General features: G+C 54.6%; 1 protein-coding gene across 3 annotated transcripts in view; it reads right to left on the reverse strand.

Annotated features, from left to right (window-relative positions):
- Window positions 1-2,413: 2,413 nt before the first annotated feature.
- Window positions 2,414-26,530, reverse strand: part of ZNF687 (zinc finger protein 687) — a 29,553-nt gene continuing 5,436 nt past the window's right edge. The window contains exons 1-9 of one of the 3 annotated variants that reach the window (XM_052797945.1): window positions 21,948-22,100; window positions 9,842-12,108; window positions 7,564-7,742; window positions 6,812-6,988; window positions 6,105-6,267; window positions 5,513-5,809; window positions 5,021-5,133; window positions 4,516-4,657; window positions 2,414-3,940 (exon numbers count right to left, since the gene is read on the reverse strand). In XM_052797945.1, coding sequence (XP_052653905.1) covers window positions 3,467-3,940; window positions 4,516-4,657; window positions 5,021-5,133; window positions 5,513-5,809; window positions 6,105-6,267; window positions 6,812-6,988; window positions 7,564-7,742; window positions 9,842-12,088 — 3,792 coding nt within the window. In that variant the 5' untranslated portion in view covers window positions 12,089-12,108; window positions 21,948-22,100 and the 3' untranslated portion in view covers window positions 2,414-3,466. Of the gene's footprint in view, window positions 3,941-4,515; window positions 4,658-5,020; window positions 5,134-5,512; window positions 5,810-6,104; window positions 6,268-6,811; window positions 6,989-7,563; window positions 7,743-9,841; window positions 12,109-20,287; window positions 20,447-21,947; window positions 22,101-26,530 lie in introns of those variants that run through there. The other 2 variants (XM_052797943.1, XM_052797944.1) reach the window with 2 other exon arrangements.

The raw sequence follows: 26,530 nt of genomic DNA on the forward strand, positions 1-26,530 counted from the left end.
CTTTGTTTCTCGCACCCCCCTTTCCGCCCTCCACACCTTTTAATGAAAGCTGAAATTCCCCTCGTCCCACCCAGCATAGGTCACTGCTCCAGCACCATCCCGTAGCACCCACGGCCGGTACGTCAAGGTTGGGTTCCCCTGAGGCTGGTGCCCACCTGGGGTGTTGGCGCTGCCTCCTGCGCTTTCGAGCAATTTTCTTATTTCTTTTTTTTGACTCTGTTCCAGGAATTTGGGACTGTGAAGCTTTCTCCCTGCCCCCCTCCCCCTTGCAATAATTTCTCTCTGCTTTTCCTTGCCTTCAAGTGTCAGGCAGGGGCTGGGCAGCTGTAGCTGGGCTGGTGGTGGGGGCTTTCCCTCCCCTGGAGCCCTGGCATGGGTTTGCCCAGGAGATGCTCCGGGGATGCGACAGGAGTGCAGAAGGAACCTGGCGCTGCCAGCCCCAGGGGAAGGAAGGAAGGAAGGAAGATGTGGCAGCCCAAAAGTTTTAACCGCCCCCCAGATGCCTAGGCTCCAAGAGGCCCCCTGCAACCCCCCCCCATTCTCCAGCCTCTTTCTTTGCTTTAAAAGCAGTGACACCCCCACACACACACACACCCCTGCACCCCCTGTCCCCCCAGTCTCAGCCCGTCCTGCTGGTCAGATGGTGACACCCCCACCAGCCCTTGTCCCCTCTGTGGCTGTCGCTCCTGGTGCCTCCCCTCACCCAGCGCGCCAGCCTGTAACCCTGGATGTCCTCGGTCTCTTTGTTTAGCACTAATTATTTGTCATGTTGATTATTTAGCATTAAAAAACAAAAATTCTATTTTAAAATGCTGGCTGCCAGTGGCCAGGAACCACTGGGGGTCGGGGGGGGTAATCAGGGACTGAAGGGGGGGGTCCCCAGGCCAAGGGCACCCTAAAACCTTGGTCAGAGGCAATCACAGACCTCATTTTGGGGTTCCCCACCAGCTTTGCCAGGGGCATGGGCTCAGAGCAGCCCTAAGGCCTCTCTGGGGCAGCAGGGAGGGAAGGGGGGGGGGGGGGGCCACTCAGCCCCTTCCACCCTCATTTTGGGGCAGGACCAACACCTTTGCGATGGGGTGGGGGACACAGACCCCTCCTGGGACCCACGCAGGGCCATGTAAACAAGACAGGGCACAGCAGGGGTTAAACCACTAAAAGTTTAATTGCATTATTACTACAAGAATAAAGGATACCTGAGAGCCTCTTGCAGTGCCCGTAGTTTTAATGTAGCATAATCGCAACCCCTAAAAACAAGTGTACAGACACCCCCCCTGCCCGCTTTAACAGAAGTCAATCTAAAGGCACTGAAGTGCTTGAAAACCAAGATTACAAAGCAATTTGTTTTGTTTCCTTCCTCTAAAACTCATAGAAACTTTAGGTTCTTCTCTATTATTAAACATCATTTACACGTTCACAGCCCCACACGATACAGCTGAGGGGGGGTCAGGGAGGCGAAGGTGGGGGAAGCAGCGGGGAGGCTCAGTGCCGGGGGGGTGACCTGGCCCAGGGGCTGTGGGAACCGCTGGTTGCTTTTATTTTTTCTCCTTTTATTTCAAAAGCCGCCCCCCCCGCCTCTGTGTGTGCCATTCAGCTGAATCCACCTGCAGCAAAGGGGAGGATTACCCCCTTGCACTTAAAAAAAAAGGAGAAAAAAAAAAAAAAGGAAAAAAAAAAAAAGAAACCCAACCCCAACCCTGGCAAACCAGCTTTCCCCACCCCAGAAAATAAAAAAAAACCCAAACCAAAACAAAACCCAAAATCACAACAGTAGTTTGGTTTTTTTGTCACTTTTAGTGTATGATACAACTTTACACAGCGTGTTAGAGGTTATTCACAAGGAAATAAGGAGCCCAAGGTTAAGTTACTGAAATAATTACTCACACGAACACCCTACCCCAAGCACAGGCGCTAAACGAACAGAAAAAGTAGAAAGTTTCTTTTCTGGCTGTTTTTTTCTCCTTCCCCGAAGGTAATGGGGGGGACACGGTGACAGCCCCGTGCAGGCGAGACCCTGCTGTGCCGGGGCTGAGCTCTCACATACGCATGAGTGCGGGGACGTGGTTCACAGTGGCCAAGGGAGAGCTCGGTCCAGCCCTGTGGTCCTGAGCCGCTCTGCACCCGTGAAGGGGATTGCAGAGGAAGACGAGCAGCCGCAAAACCGCCTGCAGGCCAGGCGGTAGCAGAGCTCTCAACCCCCAGAGCTGGGCGAGAAGGGGGCGGGGGGGGGGGTGGCAGTGGGTGACACCAATGCCCCTGGGAAAAGCCCCCCCCAAGACTCACCGTCAGCATTTCAGTCTGTAACGGGATTCGGCAGCGGCTTTCCCTCCTCATGGCCGGCACGGATCCTGGTCAGGGCATGGGGAGATTTCCCCCATCGGTGCAGCTTCGTGGTGCTGGGGGGGGTGTCACACCCAGAGGCCTTTTTTTGGCTTCTGTTTTTCCTCTGCCAAACGAAAATCTCTTCCTCCTCCTCCCCGGGGAAGGCTGCCAGCTGGGGCCCGAAGCGCAGCCATCCTGGGGCACAAAGCGACGAGCGTCCGAATGCCTGTGCCGCTTCGAGTTAGTGCAAGTGAACGTGATGAGGGACCTCGCACCGCTGGCAGGAGAGTAGAGCCAAGGACGGGCTGGGTTGTCTCTCTGTGACGACGGAGACCGGCCATGAGTCTGGAATCTGCTTTTCCCCACAGCCCCCGGCAAAATACAAAATAAGCAACATTCAAAAGGGAAAGAAGAAAAACAAATAAAGGCGGATTTTGCTGTGATGTCATTGTCAGCACAGACATCTCTGTCCTGCGATGGAGAAGTCTCCCCTGGTCCCCAGGTCCCGCCCAGCTCCAGCGCTCCCCCAGGGCTGCCCCTGTCTCGGCTGGGCTTCCCTTCCAGCATGGCACTTCCCGGACAGAGCAGCTGGGAAGAGACCCACGGTGTAGAAGAAGAGCCCGTGACTCAGGATTGCCAACAGCAGCCGCGGAGTGGGAGGTGTGATTCTCCCGTCCTTGTCCCCGTAAGAGGAAGGCCACCGTCCCTCCCCGCAGACAGGAGCGGCTGTGGGGTGGGTCACGTCCCCATGTGAGGACAGAGCAGCAAACAGTGAACAAACCATTTGGTCTCCCCGAGAGCAGGGCAGCAAGTCCGGACTCTGCCCTTCACCTCCTGTACAATAAGGCAGCTGAAATCCTGCCTTCCTCCGGCTCTTGGCCACAAACCAGGGTGGGCCGAGCCCCCCGGCCTAGGGGGATGCCGGCCGAGCCGATTCAGCAAGCCAGGCACAGGGAGTCAGGCCGGATTGTGCAAGCCGGGTTGTCGTCTCTCTTCATGACTCTTTGATCCAACCCCACGTCGAAATGCTGCCCAGGAGGAGGAGGGAGGGAGGAAGGGGGAGCCCAGGCGGGCACTGGCAGCCTGTGTTGCAAAGAGCTCTGTGCTGATTATATACATGTCCCGTTCCCCCTCTGCCGGGGCCCTAGTTTTCAGGGCTCGCGTTCTGCCTGGCACGGATGAAGGCCATGCCGTGGGTGCGGAAGTGCGTCTTGAGGTTGAGCTGACTGTCAAAGCACCGGCCGCACACCTTGCAGGAGAGCTTGCCGTCGGCCGCGTGCTGAGTGCCTCCTTCCAGGGGGCTCCGGGGCCCCGGCTCCTCCATCTCGCTTGCTCCCTTCTTCTTCTTATGAGTGATGAAGCGGTGGCGGTTGAGGGAGACCTGGGAGGTGAAGCAGAGCCCACACTCCCGGCACTGGTGGGAGCTCTCGTCAGTCCGGTGCTGGGGGATGTGTTCCTGGAAGTCGGCTGAGCTGCTGGCAAGGTAACCACATTTTCGGCACCGGAAGGGGGCCTTGCGGTCGCCCTTGGGGTTTTTGGAGGGAGGGGTGGTGCTGTCAGGCTCCTCGCTGCACGAGTCACCCTCGTCCGAGGACAGCTTCCGCTTCCGACTGGACACCTGCAGGAACGGTTTGGCTAAGCTTTAACGGGTGCCCGATTCAAGCAGCTCCTGGCATAACCCAACCTGCTCGGGGATTTCCCAACAGGCCCCTACAGATACTTGCTCAGATAAAGGCTGAACGGGCCTTGGCCAGCCCCAAGAGCTGTGCCCCTGCCGGTAATCCCAGCCAAGGGGCTCCCACAATGGCCTTTGACTTGCCTGTACCCCTCGTGCCAGGCGCCTCTGCCCCTCGCAGCCTGGGGCAGCTCCTGCGCAAGCTCTAAGCAAGAAGGGATGTTTTGCCTTTTCTCCCAGCGCACAGCAAGAGGCTGAGCCAGCCAAGTTCAGTCCCTGCCCTGCTGGCAGGGAGAGGCAGGAGCTAGGCAAGCTGTGCCCAGACAGGGTCCACACCCACCCAGCAGGCGCTGGGCCTCACAGTGGGAGGAGCTGCCAGTCCTAAGCACTGCAGGAGGTGTGGAGGCAAGAGTAAACCAGGATCAGGACTCACGGCGATGCCTTCAACCCTGCCTGAAACCTCCACAAGGCTCCAGCCTTTTGCGAGCACCCCGAGAGACCACAGAGACCTCGTGTACCTGCGTGGTGCCGGTCCCTATCCGGGCAATAATGACCTCCTGGCTCTTCGTCTGGTCGGTTGCCTTGATCCCATGTCGCACCTGGATGTGCTTCTCCAGGATGAGCCGGCTGCTGAAGGTCCTTTTGCCCTCTGTGCAGTACCTGCAGGGCCAGAGCAGGGTGGCAATGAAGTGATGCTCCGCAGCGAGGAGCCAAGCCCCAGGCCTGCTCCAGCACGGCTGTGCAGCCACTGAGCCCTGGCTCCCCTGGGAAAGCTGGCTCCGGCATCCTGACCCCCGACTCCAACCACGAACATGCTAATCCACATTCCTCTAGAGGGTATAAAACCCCAGAGTCCTTCCCAGTACCTCCTTTCCCTCCTACTTCCCAGACACTTGTTCAATCCCCATCATGCTTCAACCATCTGTACCTTTATACTCCCCACCACAGCTTGACTGGGGGAAACCAAAGTCACCCCTCTTAAACCAGACCAGACCCCTTTTCCCAGCTAAACCCTGGGGGTACCGGCAGGGATAGACGCGCTTGATCCCTTCATGATTCACTCGCACGTGTCTCCGGAGGCTTGGAGCGGAGCAGAACGAACGCTCGCACAGGTGGCACGGGAACTTCTTCACCGACTGCAAGAAACAAAGAGGCAAGTGGGTACTGCACAGCGAGCCGAGAGGCCAGAGAGCGGGGCTCCCTGCTTGCACAGAGAAGCCAGACGTGGGAATTCGGCGCTGCCTCAGTTTTCCTCTCCTTGCCCATCCCACAGCTGCACATTTGGATAACGAGTATCTGATCTCTGCTGTTCACCAGAACAGGTAACGTCCCTGCTCCCCAAAATCTCAATTTGTACCTGTGGGAGAAGTAATGTTCGGACTGTGGCAGAACATGGTCCCAGCCCAGCAGAGAACCCAGGTGTCCTGCCCCACTGCTCTGTGCCATAAACATTCCCTGCCCACATTTCCAAGTGCTTGGCAGAGCCAGAGCTGGAGCCCCCAGCTTTCTCCTCACCTTGCCGTGGTCCTTCTTCATGTGGGAGACGTATTCGTCACGCTCTGGGAACCAGGAGTGGCAAACACCACATGTCCACCCACTGCCCTTCGACTTGTTGACCGTCTTGCGCTGGAAGCGGCTTCGCTTGGTCTTGCGCAGCTCCGGGGAGCTGGGGGGCTCATCCTCCTCCGTGGAGGACGATGACTCCTCTGAGATCTTGGACACGGGGGTTTCAACAGGCTCCTGCTTTGGCGTGAGCAGGACGGCCGCCTTCTTTGCCAGGTCTTCCTTGGGTTTCTGGGGCTGATGAGTGTTCTGGAAAGCAAAGACAAGGGTGTTGGCAGCTGTCTAGGGTCAGGATTTCGCCCCCCAGCACTGCAGCAGGCTAGAAGGAAAGCCTGCCCATGCCCAGGCCCCAGCCTGCACAGACAGGCTCATCTCCTCAGGCTTTGGGACAAGGGTGTGGGGGACACCAGATCTCAGGGTCCTGCTGCACCAGTGATGAACTGACAGTCTTAACCCAGCCCCAGATGTCCCTGGTGAAGGACAGTTCTCAAATATTAATACCAAGGGGTTGTGGAAAGAGCACCAAGCCCAGCCACAGCATTACCTTGAGGTGCTCCAGCATGGTGCGCTTCTGGGCAAAGAGCAGCGGGCAGTCCGGACACTTGAAGACGCTGACCCGCTGGTTGAGCAGATGCTGATCAAAGTGGGAGGAGAGCAGAGGCTTGTGGGTGAAGACCGTGTCGCACATTGCACACTTGTAAATCATTCTGTTGGAGGAAAAAAACACCACTGTTTGCACAGCCCAAGTTTGGATCAAGAGAATCTTAGAAGAACCCTTTTGGCACGAGGGTTGAGAGCAGCCCTGCGCGCAGACTTACCCAGGCCAAGGGATGGGACAGTAAAAAGGAGATGGATGCAGCTCCCCACACTGGTGCTGAGCTCTTCCCCCAATGTCCCACCCACCAAGGATGCTCCTGGTTCTTAGAATCATAGAATCATCTAGGTTGGAAAAGACCTTTAAAATCATCGAGTCCAACCATAGCCTAACACTGCCAAGTCCACCACTGAACCGTGTCCCTAAGCGCCACATCTACACGTTTTTTAAATACCTCCAGGGATGATGACTCAACCACTTCCCTGGGCAGCCGGTTCCAATGCTTGACAAACCTTTCAGTGAAGAAATTTTTCCTAATATCCAATCTAAACCTCCCCTGGCACAACTTGAGGCCCTTTCCTCTCGTCCTATCACTTGTTAGGAGTGATCTCTTCTGGCGATATCTGTCGAGACGTCAGCTCACAGGGAACACTTACTTGGACTGCTGATTGCTGAAGCCAGGGTGCTGCGTGTAGACATGCGCGTGGGCGCTGGGGGCTGACTTGAACGCCATGGGGCAGATGGGGCATTTGTGGAACACCTCGCAGTGGGAGGTCTGGATGTGGGACTTGATGGAGTTGACCCCGCCGAAGACCACAGCACAGCTGGGACACCTGGAGAGCAGAGGAGAGCGGGAGGCAAGGGGTTGGCTACAAACGGCACAGGGGAGCTCAGCCGTGCTGCAGAGACTGGTGCACACCAAGTGCTAACAGCAAAGAGAAACCGGAGCACAAGGGCCCACGCCTGCTCCCTGTCCAACCACGGGACTTGGGATAACCCCCTGCCCCAACAGACACAGGATCCAAACCAGTTCTGGGCTCTGGGAAATCTCCAGTTTGGAGCAACCAGTCCTGCCCACTGCTGGTGGAGCCAGGGCCCAGGCAGCTCATCAGAAGGAGCAGGGAGAGATTGCAGGGGTCTGATGCTGCCAGCCTTGACTGAGGTGAAACAGTGGCCAGGAGGTCCCAGGAGGAGGAAAATTCCCCTGGGGTTAACAGGGTGAGGGCCAGAGAAGGGGTAAAGCGAGACGTTTACCCTCAGCCCTGCACCCAGCACCTGTGGGGAGAAAGAATGTAGATTCCTGCCCCGCCTGCAAAATGGAAACCCACTGCGGACTTGGGACTCTCCCCTCCAGTCCTGGGCATCCCCCCAGGTCCCTCTGCCCTGACCTCAGGCCACAGTGCCCTACCTGTACCCCACTCTGCGGGAGAAGTGCAGGCAGGCCTCCTTCAGGTGGGCCTCGAAGTTCGCCAGGAGGAAATTCCCTCCGCACTCGGGGCAGACGTGGGGAGGCCGGTTTTTGTGCATCCGCTGGTGGGCGTTAAAGCTGCAGCGATTGGACATGATCATGGGACACGTGGTACAAACCTAGGGGGAGAAGAGCATCGAGAGGTTCAGCCTGGCACATTCACATGTGTACAAAAGGGCTTTTAAGCCTTTTCCACAGATGGACAGGCTAACAACCTGCAACACCCAAAGCAGCCCCAAGCCACGTGCTGCAGGGGGAAGAGAAGTGCTGTGACCCTGCAGGGCACGACGTAGGAGATAATCTGCTTGTGCCGGCTTGCTGGGTAATTGTTGAGGGCGTTTCGCAAGCAGACAAGATGCCTTTTCCAGGCTTTTCATCACAGATGGGTCCCAGATGCAGTGTGTGCCAAGGGTTAGCTGGGGACCAGCAGCTCGGCAAGGGAGTTTTACCAGGGGGACCAGGGGCGTACTCAAACCAGCTGCCAAAACCGTTTTGAAACTATTTCCAACTCCATGCCAGGATATGGACATGGGAATATCAAGGGGAGAAGCTGACAAGGACTCGAGGAAACAGGACAGGGCTTCCAATAGCAGCTGCCCTGAAAGATGCAATAACCAGAGCAAAGGTGGGGCAAGGAAGGAAAGAAGCAGCCCCCAGCCAGATGCCACGCACAGCAAGCTCTCCTCAGGCTCCCCTCACTGCCGGTAGCCAGACCAGGGTCCAAAGCGCTGCCAAGAGGGACCCAAGGGTGATTTTGGCAGCAGGGTAACAAGAAATCGGACGGGGAACAGCAGCTAAAGACAGCCTGGGAGACGGAGCAGGGACACGGGGGCACATCGGGAAGGGAGAAGGGATGAAAGGTGGCGTGTGAGGAAGAGGATTACAGAGGCTTACGGCTTCAGCCATCCCCATCCCTCGCTGTGCCGAGGAAAGCCTCCGGGTCTCATTTTTTTTTAAAGGAAAAAAAAGCTGTTTGTAGGCGGTGTTGGTTTAGGGAAGAGTCCATCTGCTGGGTACGGGGACAAAGGTACTCTGGGTAGGTGAAGGCTGTTCACAGGTTTTGCCCTGCCAGCAACTTCACATTGAATTTCCAAGCTCAAGCACTCCCCAGAGATGGGCCCTCTCTGAGCTAGAAATATTACGCTGCTGCATTCACAGGCAGCAGGTGCCTGCAGGGAGACAGAACGATTGCCCTCAGCTCTCCTGCTCCTGATCTCCTCCTCTTTGTGCCCTCTCACTGTTCCTGCCGCAGCCCCGGTGTGGATGTCCCGTCTTCACTGTGTCCCAAACCCTCCATCGATACCAAGGCTAGGAGAGGGGGTGGGAGTAAAAAATCCTCCCCTGTTAGAAGAAAGCTCCTCAGGACAATCCATATAAGTGAATTTTGGTGCTCCTGGTGACCTTCAAACAGAAAGCAGCCCTCCTCTGTAGCAGCAGGACCACAGTATCTGCATTTGAACAGCATCCTGGAGACAGCAGCAGCTTCAAAGTAAACAGAGTTACCAGGAAACAGCAAATTCCTTCTATGCAAAGGAAGCCAAGGGGGCTGAACATCTCTGGACAAAGGGAAAGGTGAAGACATGCCACAGGGAGGACAGGGCTCCTCTGTGGACCTGTTTTCCCTCCTAGCCTTTTAAAGGTCATCCCTCGGCAGTGTTAATCCTGTGTGTTTGCTGGATGCTGCCTGCACTAACAAACCAGGATGTGTTGGCAGCAGCAGGAAGCGCCTAGGATCTCAAGGTTGGCTCTCGAAGAGGGGGAAAAGAAAAAAAAACCCAACACACACATGCTGGTTTCTCCAGACTCCATTTGTGCTTGAAGTTGGCAAAAGAGGAAGCAGCCCCCACAGCTCTAACATGGCTCTGTGGGGACGGTTACGTCCCACAGCGGGTGCCAGCACGCAGGGCACTGACGCTCTGGGGACTCACTCTTCCCTCCCTGCCACACCCCAGCTCCTGCAGCCATGAGGCAGCTTTATCACCTGCCAACAACTGACAACAGCCTCCCTTCCATCCACCCAGTGCCTTGTGGGCATGAAACGAACCCCAGCTCGCACATTTTCCTTCCTGCACAAGTTTTACATTGGGAGGAATCAGGCGTGCACAGGCAGGCGCTGCCTAGATTACATTTGGAGAGTCCTCCACTTCTGTCCCGCATCCCCAGGGATGGTTTGCTGTGGCTCTAACATCCAACTCCCACTGCCCTCCCACTCACGTACCGTGCTGCTGGTCGTCCCCGTGGTCACTGCCTGCTGGAAATGTGCAGCCAGCCCAGCTTTGTCTTTGCATTGCTCTTTGCACTCCAGGCACCTGAAGCAGCTGTAGTTGGTCTGCTCCGAGCTGTTGCTCAGAGGCAAGATGGGGAGGTCCTGAGCCCCGTTGGCTGTGGCCAAGGCATCCTGAGCCACACCAGTCACTTTGCTAGCGGGGAAGGAGGTCACCGAGACCAGGGGGGTGATGTCCGGCTGTCCGATCATTTGATCTAAAGCAATTGGCCTCATGACCAAATGGGAGCACTGCATCACCAGGCCTTTGTCCTTGTGCTCCCGGGCATGCAGGAGCAAACTGCACTTGTTGAAGAAGACGAGGCGTTTGGTGCAGTGGTTGCAGGTTACCTCTATGCGCATGCTTCGCCGGTCATAGTGGCGAGCCAAGCTCTTCTCCAGGGCGAAGGAGTCCCCGCACTCCAGGCAGCGGTAGCCGAAGGGAGGCAGGGTGAGGCTTGCATCAGCTGGAGGATTCAGGTTGGGTTTGTATGTTGGCAAGAGGTTTTTACTGTTGAGGATCTTGTTAAAGGCTTCCACGAGGCTGGACTGGCTCCGGGAAATGACCGTGCCCGCAATGGTAGGGGAAGGCTTCTGCGGCTGCACCATCACAACCGTGGTGCCGTTGACTTTTTGGTTGGCCGTGGTGGTGATGGTGGTGGTCTGCGTCACGGTGCTGATGTTGGTCCTGGTGTCAGCTTTGGGCAGGGTCTGCGGCACCAGATTGATGATGTTCTTGGCCACGGCTTTACCCGTCTTTGCTGGCAGCACCACGGATTTTTGCTGAGCCACGCTGGCAGCGATCAGCATGGCGCTGCTGGCATTCTGGATGGTGGAGACAGGCAGGACAGTCCCTTTGAGCTTGGTGCCATTGCCAAGCTGAACACTGACGATTTTTGGCCCCTCGACAGTTTTCAAGGGGCTGGAGAGCTCCATTTTCTCCTTGGGCATCTCCAGCATGATCCCTTCCTCTTTCTCTGCTGATGCTGAGAAGCCAGCACCCTCAAGAGAGGTCTCCCGAGAGCTCTGCTCGGCCGGTCCCTTGGTGGAGCCCGGCTCTGAATCTGATGACACCCTGGTCACTGTCCGGGTGATGCTGCCACAAGATGTTTTGATGGTTTTAATCCGCACTTTCAGGGGCCGCGAGGAATTGGAAGAAGGGGAATCATTGTTGTTATCTTCTTCCTCCTCCTCTTCCTCAGCACTGGACATACTCTGTGGACTTCCCATTGACTTCTCCAGAACTTCTTGCTCTTCCTTGAGGGCGATATTGTCCAGCTGCTTTGGAGAAGTGGGGAGTCTGGGGCTTTGTACCACTGGCGAGGAAGGTTTGAAGAATGGCTCCTGGGGGCTGGCGGGTGAGCGTTTCACTTCAGGAAGGTTGCTGGTGCTGCTGTCGAGGTTTGGGTCAGAACCGGGCCAGGACGTGATGGGAGAATCATCCGTGGAATAGCGAACAGTGACCGATTTCAGGTGATCCAAGGGACTGTCACCCAAGGCTGCAGCCAAACCCTTCGGGCTGGCTTCGTGGCCCACCTCCTCCGAGTCAGACTCCTCTTTTTTGATGCAGGGGATGGTAGGAGGGGACCCGTTTGCACCCCCTGCCTGGCTTGTTTCGAAGGACTGCGGGAAAGCTGGGGCCAGGTTCTCTGTGCTCTCTCCCATGGGCTCTTTGCAGTCCAGCGACGGGGTGGGAGAGGGTGAGAGGGAGGGCACGGCAAGGGATTTCTCTTTCGGCTTGCACTCCCGCGGTCTGTCAATCAGGTTGGCAGCGTTGTCTTCATTGGGATCGGGGCTAAAATGGGCGAAGATATCCAGGGGTTTGGGGCCTTTTTCCTTCACCCAACACTCCCCATTGGAGGATACCACAGCTTCCACAGACCTAGAGGTGGGGGACCTGGGCATCTCGGTGGCCCCAAAGCCATTCTGCAGCAAGCGGGGCCCAATGACATGCCCATCTTTACTGCGCCCATCCAGGGCATCAAGCTGCTCGGGGCAGACAGTGTTCTTCACAATCACACTGACAGCAGTGATGTCCGTGTGGGGGAGGACGTGGTCAGGGGGTCCTGGCTCCCCGGGGACTTGCTTGATGTGAGTGTCAGCTTCCTCGTGGCCAGAATGGATGGCCTCGTTTGTGTCAATGTCAGGAATATCAAAAGCTGCCAGAAGGTCATCGAAGTCTGGAGTTTTCATGTCACCCATGGTGGGGAATATGGCAGAGTCTGCAACAGAACAAGGAGAGGAGCATTAGCACCGTGACCTGGGCACGCAAACGAAGCCATCAGAGACACGTAGCAGAGACACAGACAGGAACTTGCTTTTCCTGGGCCCCATGCTAAGCACAAAATCCCTGTGCTGCCTTCCCTTTGAACCCCAGCCTTGAGCCCCTCGGGCAAATCGCAACACTTCTCAGCCTTTTTCGCTTTGTTTCTTTGCATATCATTTCTTGATTCCCAGCCAGGATGGCAGAAAGTTCAGAACGATCCCAGTGCCCTGGGAGAGACGTCTGAGACTGAGGGATGCAGCCCGATAAGGAGCACTGCTCCGAGGCCGGAGCCATTCCCCACGTAAGTACAAGCTGAGGAAGGGCAACAGCTCCATAGCAGAGGATCAGCGGGTTGCAATGAATCACCAGGCGGATGCAAGTCACGACCAGACAGCTGCAGAAAGAGCAAACACCTCACAAAGGGAACACACCGTTGGGGGCACCCGATACGACACAGGAACCATCCTTCCCCCCACAGCAGCAAGGCTGTCCCAAGGCCAGCCCCACAAGGACACAGATCACGAGGAAGGTGTCCAGACAGTAACAAGAAGACTCAGATAAGAGACCTTGAACAAGTGGGCTGTGGAGCAAAGGATGAAGAAATAGGGGAGGCTGAGGGGAGAGATGGCAACAGGTTTCAAAACACAGCTGCGGCAGAGACAAAGGGAATAATGTTCCTCCTGTCGCTGCAGGCTGCGTAAGAAATCCCAGGATTAAGCTGCAGCCAGGGGATGTGGCTTAGACAGCAGGAAAGACTCTGATTTATAAGGATAACCAGGCAAAGGATCCTGCTAGGCAGGAGGATGGTGGACACCCCACGTGCTGGAGAGCAGCTGGACGTGTGTCTGTCCAGGGTGAGCAGATCTGCCAGGAGGGGACAGGGAGGGTCTTGGGGATGGTATTGGGGTACACTGTCCTCAGGCTTCCTGCTCATAGCACGGAGGGTGGATGGTTACTCCTAACATCAATCAGCAAAAGGAAGAAAAAAAAGAAGAGAAACCCTTATCTCAAATGCTGTAAGGAGTAAACCCAAACACCCTGCAGCCCCACAGAGAGCCAGCCCTGGCAGTTGCCTCTTCCCCCAGCTCTCGGCACTGCCTCTCAGCTGCCGCAGATTAAGCCAAGGCCACTGGAGCGCTCACTGCCCGTCTGCCTTCACCCTGCCCTCGCCCTGCCTCCCTACTGCAGGGTGGCATGGCAGGACATTAATCTGCTCCTTGGACAGCACAGCTTACGCCTCAGGGAAATGGCTGCAGCTTACAGCCTGGTCCAACTGCTACAAGGAGATTCACAGCCGGTCCGGCTGTCCCTGAGTTGGGTGGCAGCTGCTGGCAGTGGGAAGGACAGGCAGCAAGGGTGTTCCAACAGCCACAGCAAAATCCACCGGCAGCCCTGTGCCGCAGCAGACTGGACAAGGACAACACACATCGTGGGCAAATCTGCTTTTTGCAGAAGGGAGGGATTCTCTCCCGGGAAGCCCCATTCAGTTAAAACCCACCAATGCCAATGGAGAAGTTTAGCCTGCGTGGCCAGCAGCCAGGGGACCGACAGCCCCCGCAACCCGGTGCTGGAAGCCCTCGACCTTGCCACAACTTATGCCAGAAACAAGTCACTGCTCTGAAACCTGCCAAACCACCAACAGGCAGAAAACCTGCAGCGTTTGTCTCAACAGATTAGCCAGAGCATCCTCACAGCCAGCGGCACATTACAAACACCTTTAGCTGTCATATCTCCTGGTCACAGCATCCGTCCCCATGTCCTACCCACTGCCAGACTCCGCCATGCTGCAAACATGCTGCTGTGATATATATTTCTTTAATAAAGATTTAATAATCTCCTCAGTCCTGTCCACTTATTTGTGAAGGGAGGGAGGGAGGGAGGGATGGGTTCTTGGCATCTTGGCGTTGGCCAAACAGGCAGCAGCACTAACGAAGCTGGTTTCCATCTCTCCTATCTAATCAGGGATGAATGCAGACTAGCTTTCCCCTTGCAGAAGCAGCATCCCTTCTCAGACACGTCCCTGTATGAGCTTCATGCCTTGGAGGCCACAACATGTTCACCTTCACCCCTACAAAACCCGGAGCAGCCAGTTCAGCATTTAGACCCTTCATCTCGCCTCAATGTGATGCTCCAGCTTCCTGCTGGTCACAGAAAGGCTTTTTCTGATGACTGCAGCCTGGCAGCGTGCAGTGTCCCTGGGAGAGGGCACCATGTCGCAGGCCAGGAAAGCATTCCTCGCACGCTGGTGCTGCTCAGGGGAAGGGCTGCATGCTTGGAAGAGCAGCTCTGAGCCTCCATGGCCATCTCCATTTTGGAGACCCTGCAGTGTACACGGAGGGCCAGACACTCTCCCACAGCTCTTCCTTTCCCAAACTGGAGGTGGATGGAGGAAACAAGCAGAGCTGATGCCCATCACCTCCATATCAGCATCTGGCCTCGGGGAAGCAGCAGCTCCCACCTAGCCTGGGTTTCCTTGGAGGCAAGCAGCAGCAATCACAGCTCCCCTGTGCTTGTGTCCAAAGCAAAAACTACCTACTACTTTGTGCAGCTGGAAGTCTCCTGACCAGCCTTCACTCTCTCCAACACAAGTACCTGGTGACAAAGCAGTGCGGAGGCCAAACGGGGTTCAGAAACAGTCTTGGGACTGCTCTCACACATGGTTTGGTCTTTTTTTTGTACCTGGCAAACCCCCTCATACACCCAATTCACCTATTCTCAGGCTTAGCGAGTCTATAAAGACTCTGGTGGTTTTCCTGACAGACAGCTTAGTAAGGAGGCTTAGTCTAGCTTTATTTTAACTCTCACCGTAGGTCACCCCAAGGGATCTCCGCTGGGTGCAGTGCGGGGTCTGTGGGCCACCAAGGAATCTGCTGCTCCAGAACGACACTGACATTTAAAATGCAAGTGGGCGACTTTCTACTGGCTTCACTTCTGCAATGCCCAAGCAGCTCCGTCTGCTGACCCACAGATCCTGCTGTGGCATTGTGGGGGAAGAAGTTAACAGGGCGAGTGCTCGCTGGCACTTAAATCTCCACTAAAGCTGAAGAGGAAGACAGCACAGAAAAAGCTGTCTTGCGTGGCAACAGTAATATTTATTGCCTGCAAAAGCACAAAGGATTCAACATCAGAACAAGCCGCTGAGAGACAAGAAAAGGGTAACCTCGGAGGAAGGCATCCACGCCTTGAAATGGAAAACCACCGAGACAAACAGCAGAGCCGCCTTCTAGCCAGGGACATTCCCATGAGAGCAGAGCAGTCTCCCCTGGGGACACTGAGGATGCTACGGCACAGGCCTCACCAGCCAGGCGGCGGAGGGGATTTTGTTAGCAACAGGAAGATCATCTTTGCAAGGTTCAAATACACAGGAATAAGGTCTCAAAGAGCACAAGCAGGATTGTGCTTCTTTATCTCCCCATAAACGTGTGGGAGTTTTAACCAAATGTCCTATTCCACTTTGGGAGGAAGTCAAAACACGCCTGCATTTGGCAGGAAAAGACTGTTCCTACAGAAGGGCTGATAATCTAGATCCCAAAAAGCAAAACTAGCCTTTGCTGCCAGTTGCCACGACTGCCTGCATGTGCCCCCTCAGACCTTCCTTTGCCCAGCAGGCCACCAGTCTGTGCTGCTAAACATCTCCTGCCAGCACCGGCTTTGGGGAAGCAGACTCATTTCTCGGGAGATTTCAACAAGTTCACCCCACTTTCTAAAACCAGTTTTCACCACATGCTCCTTTAGGCGATGCAGGACTTCAGCCATGACCTCAGCAGAGGGAAGCCATCGGTGAGAGGACCAGAAGGAAAAGCACCAGGCTTTAAAATACTGCAGCAGGGGGAGATACCGAACACTACACTTCTCTTCCAGCACTGCCATCTGGTTCTTCAGCACAGGATCTCTGCTGAGAACGGCGTGACACAAGGACATTTGTTTTTCAAATGACTTTTCTAATCACCGTTTAGCAGGATACAAATATTTACAGTAAAGTGGAGAGAAGCAGGTTGCTACGCTTGAAAAGATTCCCAAGAAGAAAAGAGGTGACGCGAGGGAAATCCTCCTCTATCCAGCACGGAAGGAAAGAGTGCCAGCTCTGTCCTCAAAGTGGGTTCGGGTCAGCAAGCTGAGCAGAGCCTGAAGGGATGACAATGGATCCGTCTTCAGGCTCGATACTGCTTTTCCCTGTGCCAGCGGGATGGCTCATAAGCAATGCAGAGAAGCCAGCCTTCCTAAACACCCAGCACCTCCTGCAAGGCACAAATCCCCCTGCCACACCTCCCTGAGCTAAACCAGACTAGGCTAAAAACACACAGCTGCCAAGAAGAGCTTCTCTCCTAGACAGGACGCACGAGCAGATGCTAGTAAGACAGTGAACCTCCATCAGGATGCCTGGGTTGAGCAGAGCCTGAAGACACTGGCAGAGGCAGGACTGTGCACGGTGGCCCATCTCTGGGCACAAAGACATCACTCCCATCTCTGAAGCACTGGCTTGTGTCACCACCGGCCCCTCTCGCCACTGATTAAGGGAAATGGAGTGGTCTTGTGTGCTAATGCCACAAAGGACCAGCCCAGTGCTCGGCTCGGCTTACTGCTTTTATTTGTGCTCAAGACCTGCTCTGCCATAAACCCTTAATTCGTTTTTATCAGGCTGTTCGATGGGGAGAGGAAAGAACAAACCCACAGCACCTGATTTCTCTGGGCTCACAGGTGGGTTTTAAATACATCCCACCGATCTTTTTTAAGTGTTTCCTTCAATCATTTCCTTCCCAGCCCCTCACTAAAAAGTTTCTGGCCCTTCTTGCCTTTAAACACCCTACCTCTGTCTTGGCCAACCATGCCCTGCTTTTAGCATCCCTGCTTTTAAAAGCAAAACTGATTATGGATCCTCTGACTCTTTTTTAAAAGCTCACAGCTTTAAGGCAGGAATGAAGTAATTTACAAACCGTTCATCACTTCGATGGTCTCAGAGATGCTCTTCAACTGATGGCTTCCCATGAAAGGAAAGCCCCTTCTTGCAGGAGTCCCTGCACAGGACTGATTACACGAGTATTTCTCCTTGTTTGGTGACAACGGGAAGGTCTCCACCCCAGAAGGGTTTTTGTTGTTGTTGTTCTTAGAAATCCCAAGTCTAAGATTCCCCATTCAGCCCCTTCTGATGGAAGAGGAAAGTCATGGTCTCGAGTCAGTAACTCCTATCAAAAAGGAGTCAGCAGAGATGGAAAGAGCCGAGCTCCACCTCAAAATCTACCAGGCTGACATGGGGAGTTATTTTGGTAGCTCAAAACACAACTATTTTCGTAGGCAAAAGAACTATTTTTCTTAGGCAAAACAAAGCCAATAAGGAGGGAAGGGAAGGGTATTTTTAACCTTACTGGCTAAGTGGTGTTAACTATCTTGCCTCACAGAAAAAGAGTTTACAACAAGCACCAGCTTTGCATGGAAACAGCTCTCTGATGGGGGCAATGGCACCCCACCGTGCACAAGCCCTCTGCATGCAGGCTGCCTTCAGAAGCACGGGCAGCACCAGTCCATGGTCACGTGGCTTGGAGCCGGTCTGATCATCCGTCAGTATGCTGGTCACCAGTCCCCTGGCTTCACAGCTTTGGAAACCATGGCACAGGGGAGACAACGAGTCAGAGATCCAAATCCATCTGTGGAAAAGATCCCCAAATCCTCTCTGGATTTGATGAGGAAGAGCTACAGGCAAAAAGGTTGCCAAACTTGTTCGCCAGCCTGCCCTGAACATCACACCCCGGGCTCTAAATTAGAGGCCAGCAGACTCCACATCTGAAAGTCCCCGCTCTGTGATCCTGCCTACTACCAAAAACACATCAAAGCACACGGGGCACAGGATCACCCTGAAAAACACCCCACGGAGATGGTTACCCTGATGGAAAACACAAGGCAGGGCTGTGCACCTCTGCGTAGCCAGCACTGCTGGCCACCCCACTGGGAGATGGCACATGGTGATCAAGCCATGTGCCACTCGGGAGCGGGACATGTCACTGGATCAGCAAGGAGGCCAAGCTGGGTAACCCAAATCCCTGGCTGGAGAAGGAAGTCAGTGCAGGCTGCCCAGTCTGAAACTATGGAGTTACTAGCATCCCCTTTCCACCCCAACCATGCTGCCGACCCAGCCGCCTCGTGCCCGCGAACCATAGCCTTTCGGTAGGTGACTCCTGACCTTAGGGTCAGGAATGCCAGACGTCACATCTCTAGAAGTCACCCCAAGGTTACACAGGGTTTTGAACTGAACTCATCAACTCTATGCTAAAACCAGCCCTTCCTCCAGCAAAGCACAAGGCTAGAGAGACAGGCCTAGAGCTGAAAAGCACGGCAGCCACAGCCCCTTATTTGCATAATGAATATACACACACACAAGCCCCAGCTAAAGCAAGTCATACCAATAATCACCAGGCTTTCAGTTTCAGGCAGAAGGAGATAGTTTTGCATTAGTCTGCTCTTCACAAAACCATCCCCAGCATCCAGCATGGCTGCCCAGGCTCTGGATGCACAGGGAGGATACAGCTCTCACAGCACAGCTTTGCTCTGGGATCAGCTGTGTCACTGCTGTCCAGATCTACACAGGACATAAACTGAGTGCAGGGACTGCAATCAGCAGCCCAGCACGCTTATTAAACAACAGCAGATACCTGGGATGTAACGGTGTCTGGCTGAGACGCGGCAGGGACGTGTTTTAGCTGGTCCCTGGCAGGAAGGGGAAGCAGTTCTGCTAATGCTCTGCTGCGAGGTTCAGGTTTCTGCCTTTCAGAAGAGCAGGAGGCTGGGCAAGAGGCAGGTCTTGGGTGGCTGCCCTCCACGGCACAGCAAACACAATAAAAATCCACAAGCTTTGGAAGAACAACCATGAGGAAGAGGAGGTTCCACTTTCCAGGTCTAGGTCCACAGACCTGCAGCTCCAAGTCTGGAGCAACCTAAGCATCTCTCCACCAAATCCAACCACGCAAGAGGCCAGGTGTTTCCCACCAGCAGATTATCCCCCACCAGAGAGAGACTGTCACAGGTGAGGCCCAGACAAACCAATGCCGAGCTCCTATTAGCAATGTAGAAAAGCTGGCCTGGAGGTTAAACTGGCCCCAGCTCCACCGCAGCACCACCGAGATGCAGACCCTGAATCAGTCTGGTTGAGGGGAACCACTGCAAGCCCCCCAGAAGTTAATGAGGCTCACAGCTAAAATAATAAGACAATGAGTAACTGCTAAAACACAACTGTTATTTTTATGGCTCACTTGCTTATTTAGTTTACCACAAAAAGACAAAATGTTGTTAAAAATCTTCTCTCCAGTAGTCAAGCCTCCCTTAAAAGAAAGCTTACTTGTTTGCCCAGCTCACTGTTTCAGAAGGAGGCTAACACCAAAGTTGGCCAAGGCACGCAGGGAGACAACGCTGTTTTCCTTTCCCCAGACTCCTCCTGCTTAAAACCCCCCAAAATGTGCCAGCTCTGCTCATGCCATCAGCTCGTACAACTGCTCACCCATCGCCACCCCACATCCTCCTCCATATGCCAAATCAGAGGCAATTCTCCATCTCCACACCATGTTCCTATGCTGGTCCCGTACCGGGTCATGTTAGAACACATTCGAAGGATCCCACCCTTGCAAACCATCTGGCTGTGCCCACCATGCAGCCCTTAAAATGCTCACATGGTTTTTGAGATTGACTTTCTGATCAAAGCTGCAGCCACACCAGCCCTTGCAAGCAAGGGGCTCCAAAACGCCCCTCAGCCCTGGGTTTGGCAGGGGCACAGAGGATTGCACACACACCCTCGATGCCAAGAGCACCTGAAGGGCTTCCCACTGCACATTTTTGGCACAGGACTGGCAGGCACCGTCTGCGGAAGTACCGGGCCCCCAGCTGCCGAGCCTGGCCCACTGGCCAGCAGGGCCTGCTCTGGAGCAGCCAGAGTGGTTCAGACAAAAGAGACCGAACGCTGGGACTATTTCAAGGGCTTGCTATTTTTAAAAGCTGCTTTTCCTGTTTCCCTTCCTGACCCTCGCGGGGACTTGCTGTCTGCCAGCAAGTTTGCACCAAAACAAGAAAAATTACCCTCCGAAACCCGACTTTGGAAGAAAGTTAAGCTAGGTTTAACCCCCCACCCGTGCCACCCTCCTGCATACACGCACATGGGGGACCTGCTGCCCTGCTTGCTGCCCTGCCTGCTGCTGCCATGTCCGAGGCTAACGGGAACGGCCGCGCTCCCGGCACCACGTGACAGGCGGGATTAGCTTCCGAGGCACAGAGGAAACCTTTGACAAAGCCTGTCCCCATGCCACTGCTCCCAGGCCTCGAGCCAGTGGCCGCCAGCACCCAGGGAGCCCTGGAGAAAAACAAACCTCCACCATGGGTATCTGCAAAACACAAAATAATAAGGACAGGTTCACCTGGCTGGCAGGGAGCCGAGCGGATCGCTGCCTCTCTTGTCCTCCTGGGGCTCTCGGAGCTATTTTAAAACTGATCCCCTGCTAAAAAGCCCCAGCCTTTGTGCAGAGGAGACATCACCAGTGAGAACAACTGTTTTTAATGAGCTGAATGAGTGCTGGATGTTATACAATCTCACTCCCCAGTGGAGACCTCGCAGACAATCTTCAGAGGACCTTGCAGGGGGGGAGGACGGGCAAATTCCCTGAGCAACAAAATCGTAGCACCTGGCGCAGCTTTTCTCCATTTCAGTACCTCCTTTTGCTCTCCAAATCCTCCCCAGCCCCCTGTTACTGGCAACTGGTGGAGAGGAGGAAAGAAAAGCCCGTGGTAGCCCCACTCTCAGTTATTTATGCAGCAGCTAGTGTTCATTTGTTCCCCTTCCCTTCTCTCCAGGGGCAGCTCCTCCTGCCGTTGCGCTCCCACGAAACAGCCACAATAATGGTTGATGTGGCTCGCAGCTGGTGCCAGAGAGGGACAGGATCGGCAGCATCTGCCCCAACACGGATAAAGCCATGGCGCAGCAGTCTTGCCTTCCCCGCAGCCCTGCAACTTGTCAAAGAAAGCACAGCTGGGAGCAGAGCCCAGAGCGCTGCAGAGCCACTGCCCGGATTTTGTGGTCGAGAGATTGTGTGAGATAAACGCGCAGCGTTCCTTTGTTTTGGGAGGAGAAGTGTAGTTTTGACAAGTTTTGCACAAGTTAGTACAAGCAGCCATGGCTTTGTAGTAGAAAGCCACTTTAAAATGAGTGGCTTTTGTTTAGATGGTTTAAGTTTCTCACTGCAACACACACAGCGCCCTGCTCCAAAAAGGGTATCTCCAAAAAGGAAAATTCCCTGAAAACAGCCAGACAGAGCTCCTCCCCACAGCAAGAAGCCGAAACCAACTTGTTATTTTTCAAGTGACACAGAACAGTGTCATTTTACTGTCCAAATTGAGGGAAGGCCAAAAAGTAAACAAGATTTCAGAGACGAAAGGATTTTAAGAGATACTATTAGTCTGACAGCAAGCTATTAAGGAATCACCCGGAAGGATCGCTTGCTCGGAAAACACTGGCTGCGCTGCTGTCAACCCAGCAGAAAACCGTACGCTGAACCTTCAAGAGGACTTGGTTTTTCTCTCCATCTCCAAACAGCATTTCCCTCTTAAGTGAGATCTGGTGTTTGGGTAACATCCTAACCAGCTCACACTCCTGACAAAGTTGGGTTTTAGCCCCTGTTCCCTGTTACATGTGAGGAAACTGAGGCACAGGATGATGTGAACACCATGCAACAGAGCCAGAGCAGCACCTAGCCCAGGACCATCTCCCATCACATCAGGACTCATTCTGCCACCGATGGATCCCACCCCACCAAAACCCCATACCTGTTGGAGCTACATCCTTCCCCTCTCTGTTTTCTTCACTTCTGCGTAGGCCCCTCCTGGGCCGGCTGCTCTGGGAGCCACCTTCTGGTATCTAGCACGGTGCCAGACAGATTCTCCAACTTCAACGTTCGTTAGCCACCCCTCACTACTTTCCAGAACTATAATTAGTTTTGCTAATATAAAAGGCAGAAGGGATTCAGCCAAGCTTCAGAAGAGATAACACAGGTCAGAAGAGAAACAAAGGTTAACATTAAGAATGGCTCTTGCACATTAGAAGTCTTTATTTAATTCTGTGTCTGTGGATCCAAAATTAAAATCTGTGGATCCACAGACATAGAATTAAATCTCCCACGCCCCCTTTTCTCCTTCTTATCAGGGAGGACATATTACCTCCTGCTTTTTGGGATGAAGGACGCAGGTAAAGAGTAGAAGCATCAAGGGCAGCAAAGCAATTTGGGGAACAGCCCGTGCAGGGAACTGGCACCGCCACGTCCCCAGCCCTCACGGGGTTTCTGCACCCAGCAGCCCCTGCTCGTGCCCATCCCTCGCACTTGTCCCACACTCCTCCACGACCCCAAATGCTTTTCCGCCCCTTCCCATGCAGCATTTACACCTCAAGTGATCCACACGGTCCCCTTGCCATCACCCCAGTGACACGCCCCTGCTCCCATTCGCATCCACTTGCCCGTAATCGTAGCACAAACCTGCACAGCCTATTTCCAAATCACAGCACCCAACCCCTTGCCAGCACATGGGATTTCTCTCTCTGCCTCCTGATCTCCTAAGAATTTGCTTATCTAGCAAGCCTTTAGTGGCACAATTTGCAAACGCCGTCCCCATTGCGTTTCCGGAGAGGCAGGCGCTGTGCCAGGGACCCGAGCCCAGTACTGACCTGATGGGAAGGAGTTTCTGGATGGAGCGGAGAGGGAGGAAAAGAGAAAAAAATTGGGGGGGGGGGGGGGGAAGGGGCAGAGAGTGGTCTCAGGTTTCACGTGTAGGAGAGGGGGAAAATGATAGAAAGGCAGGCTGGTTAAACAAGAACCAGCAACACGTCCTACTCCCAGCATGACATCACGAGGTCAGGGCTCAGCGGGGACGGCTGCAGTGGGAGGGGAGGTTCAGAGGGAAAAAAGCGAGAAATAAATAAAATAACCCAGCACCAAACTCCTCTGACTCCCTGGCACTTCGGGAGGCTGGCTCTGGGTACGGTGGTGGTCTAATGGCAACTGCTGGTAGCTCTGCAGGCGGTGGCGATGCGAGCTGGAGGGGTCCCTCCCCACCGCCTTGTCCCCCAGCGCAGTGGCTGATGGCCAGAGCGGCCCCCCGTTCCCCTGCCATCTGCCAGCGCTGGGATCCAGAAACTCTGCAGCTCAGCCTCCCTGCTGCTGCCATCCGCACGGGCAGGTCAGGGTGCGGGAGAGACGGAGGCTGCGAGAAGCAGCAGCGACTGCAGGGTGCCCGGGCTCTGCTGACATCAAATCGGGTTTCTCAGCCTCCCCGGCAGCATTTGCATCCTCCCCTCCACTTGAAACCCAAAGCAAAATCCTCGATATTCCTGGAGAGGGTCTTCCCTATCTCCAGGCAGGTGTCCTGGCCCTTTCCAGGGAGCTCTGGGACAGAAGAGGGTCTGCATTTGCTGAAGCAGCAGCCTCTGCAGTCCCCTGAGCTTGGCCAGACTTGGATCTGCCACGCAGGGGAAAAGGGAGCAAGAATCCCTGTGCTTCACCATCCGTAAGATCAGGGTACCCCAATGTCGGGCTTTAAAACGCATCAAGAACCACACAGGAGAGATGTTAGAGAGAGAAAATATCATCTGATGGGGGAGCACAGACCATGGGAAACCTCCAGCCCCCTGAAGGATGGAGTAAGGCAAAAGGCACAGGGTCTCTGGTTTTATGATTCTTCAAGATCTTGCACAGGGGGAAAGGTCCAAATCAAACCCCAGAAGCATCCAGAGGCCCGAGCTGACCGGTCCCCGCCTTCTTCACCTTAACAGGGCTGTTGAAGCTTCAACAGCTCAGTTAGAAGCAGGCATCAAGGAGGTAAGCTCAAGAAAAAGCAAGGCAGCATCTGGGGAGTTTCATAAGCCGTCATCTCCATGCCAAATCCCCTGAGCTCCTCCTGCTCAGAGGGAAACATACACACAATACCTGAGGTTCCCAGCTTTGGGACCTCAGTTTCCCCTTCTCCAGCAGGGAAGCTGCTGCCTGCAGCCTGACACCCACTCAGACCCAAGGAGAAACCCTCTGACAGGTGCCAGGCTCAAAGCACGCAGGAAAAAAGCACCTAAGGGAGGTCTAAAGACCAGTTGTCCCCAGTTTAGAAACCCAGGGCTCACTGAAGCCACCGAACAGCACAAGGAGCAGAGCAGGAACAGGCGTTCCAGGTCCATCCATGTCAGCCCTTCCCTTCACCCAGCCCGTGGCATGGAGGCATCAGCAGATCCTGCCGGATTGCGGAGAGGTGTGAGGCCTGTTCCTTGCTCGGGAGCAAACCTCAGTCTTATTTCTCGCACAATCTGGGCTGCTCTCCTGCCCAGCGGGGCCTCCACCTGCCACATCCAAATCTTTGTTCAGCTGTTTTCCAGGGTTATTGCTAGCCAACAGTATCCTTTTCTCCCAAATGCCCAGCTCCGCTTGATTTACCCAGAGTGCGGGGGAGAGACATTTGCTTCAAGCTTTCCAAAAAACAGCTCGCACCTCCTGGTTCAGACCAAACAAGGAAAGGATCACCCGCAAAAGAAACATTTTTAGCACACGCTCAGAAGGGGAAACAGTGCTGGAGGAGTAGCTGGCAGGGGCTTGAGCAATTAAGGCCTCAGCACAGCAAAGTGCAAAACGCTACTGGTACAAAATCCAGGCACTCAGCACCTCCGGGAACAAAGTCTACACCGAAAAACACCCTTGTACTCCATGTGCGACGGCCACCCCCTCCCTGGGATTTCATTCCCCCCCCCCCCCCCCATGTTAAGTGGCAAATAACACTTGGCCATGTCGGGAGGGCAGGGTTTATCTGCTTTCAAGGCACACGCACCATGTGCTTCAAGCAATGGACATGCCCCTGGCAGGCACAGCCCCCACGCAGGCTTTGGGGTTGTACTGTTTTGGCACACCCAGAGCGGCTTTCGCAGCATCCCTGTGTGTTTCCAGCCACAAAGGCTGGACCTAAAAGCAGCTGTGGCTGCAGGATTTGAGCGAAAGAAAAGAGACAATGATGACATGATCCCAGCAGAGTTTGCTCCAGCACTTCAGGCTTTTTTTTTTGTCATTTATTGAACGCAAATGTGCTTGCACACCCACAATAACAGCAAACGCTGCTGCCGAAACAGCTCCTGCAGACTATGATCCGATAACCTGTCCCACGAGGACTGGTCTATACAGAGCAGCCCACGGCCATGCTTCCTGGCATGTCCCATCTCAAGGCCAAGGGGACAAAAGGGGTAACGTGATTCAATCCGGATTTGATTTCAATCGATCCCAGCACACCTGGATATGTATTCCCAGCAGCTGTTAACAAGGTGGGAAAGAATGGCCCAGCAGTACCGGTGTTGAGGGAAGAAGCCAGGCAGGTATTGTGGCCTCCAAACATGAGCATGGGCTCAGCTTGGACAGCCGATGCTCACAGCCAACACGCTGGCTATTCGCTTCCAATCCATTCTCTCCAACACCTCCAGCCACACAAATTCAGCTTCTGCTGGAATAAAGCACACCCTCGCACTGGGTCTGCTCTGAGATACTCTTCTCCTCGCAGCCTGTTCCTCTGTTTTCACTGAGCTGTAAGCAGGGTACCTCTCCACGCTGCTCTGTTCCTCTCCGATCACACCCTTCCGAGGCCCAAGCTGTCCTGCTTAGATGGTTTCAGCAGGGTCCACTGCAGCAGGTCCCCTCTCTCCAGCCGCAACAGCCAGTGGATAACCAGCATGCTCTTGGAGAGCGGTGTGGCCAGAAACCCAAACAGGTCTGGTTCATCCCATATCCAGAGGCTTTTGCAGCACAGCCCCGATAACACACAAGGAGAAGGTGGCACGATGGGATGCTCGGCAGCTCTTGCCAAGCCTGGCTATCAGCTCACTGACAGACAGGGAGAGAACGGTCCCTTTAAGGTGCTCCAAGAGTTTAATTATTAATTTTTCCCAACGAAATCTACTGCCTCTCGGGGAGGCATGCTGCCTTGCCCCAAGCAGAGCCTGTGCCCTGCTGCTGACATGCCTTGGAAAGGGCTCCGTCTGTCTGTCCTTCCTTCCCCCTTTCCTTTTTTCTTTGCTTCTAGCACATGAAAAGGCTCTCTGGAGGTACCAGGTAGAAAATAATACTCTGCCAGGGCGCTCGATGGGCCATTTGAAACCCTCGGCATTGTTTTCCCTGCTCCAGACGGCAGCAGGGGATTAAAACTTCAGCCATTACGCGCATGTTTTGTGCTCCATTGTGCTCCGCTCAGCCGTCCCTCTGCATTAACATCTAAACAGGTCGCACGTCCAGCCCAGAGCCGGGTCTGGGCATCTCCCCGCCGCAGCAGCTTTGCCAGGGCCCGCTCTCCCTTCCTCCCTGTACGCCCAACCACCGGACCTTGCACAGGAGCCAAGC

The sequence above is a fragment of the Harpia harpyja genome, chromosome 9, assembly GCF_026419915.1.
Source record: "Harpia harpyja isolate bHarHar1 chromosome 9, bHarHar1 primary haplotype, whole genome shotgun sequence".
Taxonomy (NCBI): Eukaryota; Metazoa; Chordata; class Aves; order Accipitriformes; family Accipitridae; genus Harpia; species Harpia harpyja.